We start from the raw sequence: 6,000 nt of genomic DNA, 5'->3' as shown, positions 1-6,000 counted from the left end.
ACATTGTAGATGCTTATTAATGAATGTGTCATGCATGTTTTTGCTCAGCTGCATTTATTAATATTTTCTTTTTCTTTTCTCTTTTATTTGGCTATGATAACTTTATTTAACCCTTCCCTCACCCTGCTCGAATTTAGCCTTGGAGGGTAAGCACCTATTTGTGTGTGTATGTGTGTGCGCCATTTCTACTGTTATGGTATGATTGTCAAACACTACATATCATCATCTGTGACCTCACAAACAGATATCACCCAGAAAATGGTTTGAGTTTTGTATTTTGTGATTTGTCCCGTTGCATCAAGTCATGCAGCCTCCATTTGTGTTACCCAGATAGATATACAGAGTGTGATCACATGATCAGTGATGCTTTTAAACCTTTACATTTCAAGCATGGCTCTCCAAGCCTGTATAGTGGCTCTTGTCTCCACATTCAAGTGGTGTCTCGTATGTGAATGTCCCTCTTATCTGTCACAGACTTCAAAGGTCAGGAGGCCAAAAACTGATATTTCCGTGTGTGTTTGGTACTGTCGATTTAAAGTGAATCTGTGACCAGATCATGCAAGAATTTACAGATTCTGAACAAGCCCTCATTCACCTCTCCAGCGCTAAGCATTGTGGAAAAATTCATTTTGAAAGTACAACAAGGGCATTCAAATCAGATCTTGGCAGCCTGACGGCCCTGTAATGTAACCAAACACCAGGTGTTTCTAAGCTGTTAGAGGCCCCACCAGACTTTAGGCCTCGCTCACACCAGGGACAGTGCGTTCCGGCCCGATTCTGGCCAGATTGCATTGTGGCCGAAGGGCGTGGCTATGGTGCCATTCACTTCAATGGACCGCCATGCCCCCTCCTGCCCCACAACATAGTGAACCGGCCGCAATGCAGTGCAGTGGTTCTGGCCAGAATCGGGTCGGAACGCACTGTCTCTGGTGTGAACGAAGCCTTCGAGTCTTTGCTCGGATCTTTGAGCGTATTTGCAGCAAACAGAAGGAAGTCCTCAATGGAAGGGCAGATGTATCTCTCCCATTGGGGGCTCTTTATTATGACCTTGTTTTGGGTTCCATAGTCTTCCTCCAGCAGGGACAGGGATAGGTGTACAATGGTTGTACGGTCACAGTGTATCCAGAATCCGGTGTCCCCGACTCCCGAGGACTCGGCATGAGATGGGTGCACAGAGAGGGCGGGAGGGAGCCTCCTGCTTAGATACCAACCAATGTAACCACAGCAAAGCCGACATCCAAACCTATAAAACCGCTCATGGCAAACCGAGCACATTGGTCACATGGTTTCCTTATCCCGGATATCCCAGAATCTTCACTCACCCCGGCCGTAAGATCAAGAAGTATCTTGATTCAATAAAGACACAATAATGAAGACCGGGAAATTGATGAGTGAATCACACCAATCACCAATGAGATTCAACCAATCAGCGTCCTCTGTGTGATCCGAGTCCAGGTGGGCCCATTCATAGATCACAGTTGGGAATATTTTGGATGTCCTCTTTAGATGAAAATAAACTATTAAACACATTTACATATCGGGTAGAGATGCACCGATACCAGTATTTCGGTACCGATTTACCCATATTTTTTTTTCGGTACGCCCCAATACCGAGTACCATAAGTCCCATTCAGGAAGCCAGACGGCGTGTAATGACTCGCCACACGGCTACCCGATTAACAAAGAAGTCGTCTCCATGCTTCTGGTCAGTATGTGACGAGAAAGCATGGAGCAGGCTTACTGGCCAATCATGGAAGCCGGACGCCGTGTAATGACGAGGCGCCCAGCTTCCTGATTGGCTGGGAAGCCGGCTCCATGCTTTCTCGTCATGAGGTGACGAGGGAGCATGGAGCCGGCTTCCTGACCAATCGGGAAGCCGGGCAGCGTGTAATGACTCGCTGCCCGGCTTCCTGATGCAGGAAGTATCGGGCGAGGCATCGGAGCATTTGGACGAGTACTCGCCCAAATACTCCGGTATCGGCACCGATACTAGTATCCCTTATATCGGGTGAGGGAATTTTAGTTGTATTTGTGCATTTGCAGCAACGCAGCCATGTTCTTTCTGTGATTCTTTTATTCCCACAGTTACTTTTTCAGGACCAGATTTCGGGAGTTTCTACCTCCTCCTTCTCGGTCCAAGCAGTACTATGTTTGCATCTTGCTAAACCTTTGTGTATCAGTGCTGTTTGGACCAATGAGAAGGGGGTAGACCCCAAAAACTTGTCCTGAAGATTTAAAGAAGAACTACCCCGCGCTGTAAGGGTTAAGTGCTTGCTTTGTCTAAGTTATACTCCCCCCCCCCCCCGAACCACAATCCCGGTGTTCTATCAAAGGTTGTGACTGGGTTGGAATGTGTGACCGGTCACGTGGTCACACATCTTAACGTAATCCCGCCCAGTTTTTCGGCAGTGGAATATGTGACCAGCAAAAGGGGAAGAATTCCAACGCTTTCTCAGCTGTTACAAGGCAGATCGGCATCGCAGATGGGTATGTGCAGGAGAACCGATCTGTCCTGGAACAGCTAATCGGTCCTGAAATGTCACTTCTATCCGACTTTGCGGAATGTGAGATCGCAGTCACAGAGTCACATTTCAGGGCAGATCCGTTCTCCTGCACATATGATCCGCGATGCCGATCTGCCTGGAGCAGCTGAGAAAGTGTTACAGTTCTTCCCCTAAAGTGTTACAATTCTTCCCCTTTTGCCAGTCACATATTACACCACCGAAAAAATGGGCGGGATTACGTTAAAATGTGTGACCACGTCGCCGGTCACACATTCTAACGCAGTCACAAACTTTGATAGAACACCAGCTCGCTCTTAGACCGGTCCCTTCAGCCTCGCTCCAGCAGTCTAAGGTCCAGTGTATAGAACATGAGGATGCTGAGGGATATGCCATCACTGGAGCAGAGGAGGGGACAGGCTGGAGGGGTGAGTGTAGGAGCAAGCTGGAATCCACGGTTTGGGTGAGTATAACTTTTTTCTTCTTTTTTTTTAAGCTCCCTAGACAAAGCAAGCACTTAACCCTTGCAGTGCCGGGACAGCCTGGAGTTCTGCTTTAAGGGGTCTAACACCTTATTGGCTGGGGTGCTACCCCTGCACTGCAAGGGATTTAATTTGCCCAGAGTTCTGCTTATAGGGGGTCTACCACCTTATTGGTTGGGGGGCTACCCCTGCACTGCAAGGGATTTAATTTGCACAGAGTTCTGCTTATAGGGGGTCTACCACCTTATTGGCTGGGGGGCTATCCCTGCACTGCAAGGGATTTAATTTGCCCGGAGTTCTGCTTTAACTTTTAGTGCAAATAAAGATTTGATGGACAGAGCTCGGCTGTCATATTGGGTTACAGGAAGAGACGCTGCCGTGGTAAAGAGAATAGGGGCTCAGTGCGGCACAGTCCGGCTTTCATTAGCAGGAAACGTGTCTCTGACAATGTCCTCCTCATGGGCAGAAGAACTGGCCATTGCACATAGTGCAGCTCAGTCTGACAGTGAACCCGTCTGCATATGGAGTTGGGAGACGGGCCCAGAGAGTCACATTCAGCGCGCACGTACACGCTTGGAAGGAAAACAAGTGCACGTGACCCGCTTCTATGCCAGTCTATTCTGAATGACTTTCTTCTCAATGAGCGCTTGTGCTCCGGCTGCCCGTCCTGTCTGTTTTGTTATTATAGGGCTCCACCTAGTGGCCGCTTTCATTGTTGCCGTGTGATTTCGTGTTGAACCTTCAATACTCGCTCAGACTCTTCTTTCATTTCATTCAGATACAGCCGCAAGAGATAAGCCCCCCACCCACGGCCAACTTGGATCGCACGAACGACAAAGTGTATGAGAATGTGACGGGCCTGGTGAAAGCTGTGATAGAAATGTCTAGTAAGATCCAGCCGGCTCCCCCCGAGGAGTATGTCCCCATGGTAAAGGTGAGCTGTGTATTTGATGCTTTCAAAGTGGGTGCAGGCTCCTCATATGCTCCTCTTATAGCAGTTCGTGCATTAAAGTGAATCTAAACCCTGATGATGCTGCCTGTCCTGGAGTGACAACACTCACTTACAATTCAGTTTTTGGAGGAACAGTGTTGTCACCCTAGGACAGGAAGTATTAAGGACTGCAGAACACCTCCCTTTCTCAGCCATAACATGGGAAATGTGTTCTGTAGTTCAGAGGTGAACTGGGCAAAGTTAATACCACTGCAGAGTACACAGGACACATAACAGCACTGGATTTCTGGCAGGATCAATAGGTATATTTTTGCCGTTGTTGAACAGTTATCACAAAACACTTTTAATGGTATATAGTAGGGATGCACCGATACTGGTTTTTCGGTACAATATTTTTTTCCCAGTACTCGCCGATACCGGAAGTCCAATTAAGCAAGCCAGTCGACATGTAATGACGTGGCGCCGGCTTCCAGATTAGCAGGGAAGCCGTCTCCGTGATTCTCTTCACTAGGTGACGAGGTGGCATGAGGCCCGCTTCCCAGGCCAATGAGAAAGCCGGGCGACACGTCATTACACAGCGCCCGTCTTCCTGGTTGGCCAGCTTCTCAACCAACCAGGAAGCCAGGCAGCAAGTCATTACACGCTGTCCAGCTTCCTGATTGGCCGGGAAGCCGGCTCCATGCTCCCTCGTCACAAGTGTATCAGGCTAGGTATCGGAGCATTTGGGTGAGTATCAGTACTCCCAAATACTCAGCATTGGTATAGATGCATCCCTAGTATATAGAATAAGCAAATCAGGGAAGTTCATTGCTGGGGTTTACATACACTATAAAAAGAGACCCTGTCACCAGCTTCAAACATTGCAGGTAACAGCACAAGAAAGTCAAGTATATTTCTTGCTTCTGTGCAGTGTTTGTCCTCTCCGTAGTTTGTTCACTTTCATTGTGACTTCGAGCTTTCTGCAAAGTTTGAGTACTCCATTAAAGTCAGTTCTCTAGCACAGCCCCCCTCCCTCCTTGCATGGCATAGCCCTCTCTTCTTCTGCGAGTGTCTGAATACTGTTGGCCCAGCTCCTCCACCCCTCATCCCCTTACATAACCTATTATGTAGCAGCCAGGGAAGGGGAATACTATAGATCAGGGGGAGGCAACCTCCGAACTCCAGCTGTTGAGGAACTCCAAGTCCCATGAGGCATTGCAAGACTCTTGACGGCCATAGGCATGACTCCCAATGGAATAAACATGATGGGATTTGTAGTGCCGCAGAGCCAAGGTTGCCTACCCCTGCTATCAAGTGTCACTTGAATGACAGCTCTGAGCCACACGGCGCTCCTGACATCACATTCAAGATGGTGGCGCCCAGCAGCGGTCGCAGGGCTTTTGGATGCTTAGGCAAGGGAGGCTTTTACATGTAAATAAGAAGTTGGTGGGTGAGGGATCCTTGCAGCATACGGGCCTGGCTTACTCCCCGCCAGGGACATATCTGCATGAAGTTTGTATATTGTATCGTATTTATCGTATATTTGTATATTTTATATATATATATACTGTGTTTTGGTATTGAAGCATCACCGAAAGAATATGTTGGTGATTTTCAGTTGACTTCTAATTCTGAAATGCTTGAAGCAGGGTTGCCCCAGGTGGCATCTCTTTGGGTCACAAGTGAGGACAGCAGGCAGACCGGCATTGCCACTCTGTTGCACAAACTTTGCAGTGTGCCTGCTATCTCCTTTCCGGCCAGTGTGTCCCGGGGGTGCTAAGAGCCAGGCGGGGAGATGTAAAGGGCCATACACATCTTCCTGCCCAGCTCTTAGCAATCAGCCAGCGTTCCGCCCACATCACTGGTACCCAGGAAGTGAGTGGGATTTTCTGCCCGGCTTCCTGTCAACCAGTGATGTCATTGAGCCGGATTACATTGTGTCTGCACGGTGCCATCCGTGTTCATCACTACAAGCACCATTGTCTACATGGGCCTTGATTGGTGCAAGTTGTGCGGAGGATTTCCCCTTCTATCCATTGAGCTGGATGGCACACCCCAGTTATCAGGCACCACCAGCTACCCCGCA

The 6,000-nt window shown here is 48.6% G+C and overlaps 1 protein-coding gene across 6 annotated transcripts in view; it reads left to right on the top strand.

The window, feature by feature from the left end:
• PTK2 (protein tyrosine kinase 2) overlaps nt 1-6,000 on the top strand; it is a 202,993-nt gene that overhangs the window by 191,371 nt on the left and 5,622 nt on the right. For 4 of the 6 annotated variants that reach the window (XM_018563616.1, XM_018563615.1, XM_018563614.1 and 1 more), the window contains 2 exons: nt 138-146; nt 3,762-3,917. In XM_018563616.1, coding sequence (XP_018419118.1) covers nt 138-146; nt 3,762-3,917 — 165 coding nt within the window. The remainder of the gene's footprint in view (nt 1-137; nt 147-3,761; nt 3,918-6,000) is intronic. The other 2 variants (XM_018563617.1, XM_018563611.1) reach the window with 1 other exon arrangement.

Source organism: Nanorana parkeri, unplaced genomic scaffold (genome assembly GCF_000935625.1).
Source record: "Nanorana parkeri isolate BGI_ZX_2015 unplaced genomic scaffold, ASM93562v1 scaffold680, whole genome shotgun sequence".
NCBI lineage: Eukaryota > Metazoa > Chordata > Amphibia > Anura > Dicroglossidae > Nanorana > Nanorana parkeri.
The sequence above is the reverse complement of the archived record's forward strand: the minus strand, read 5'-3'. Positions and strand labels throughout refer to the sequence as shown.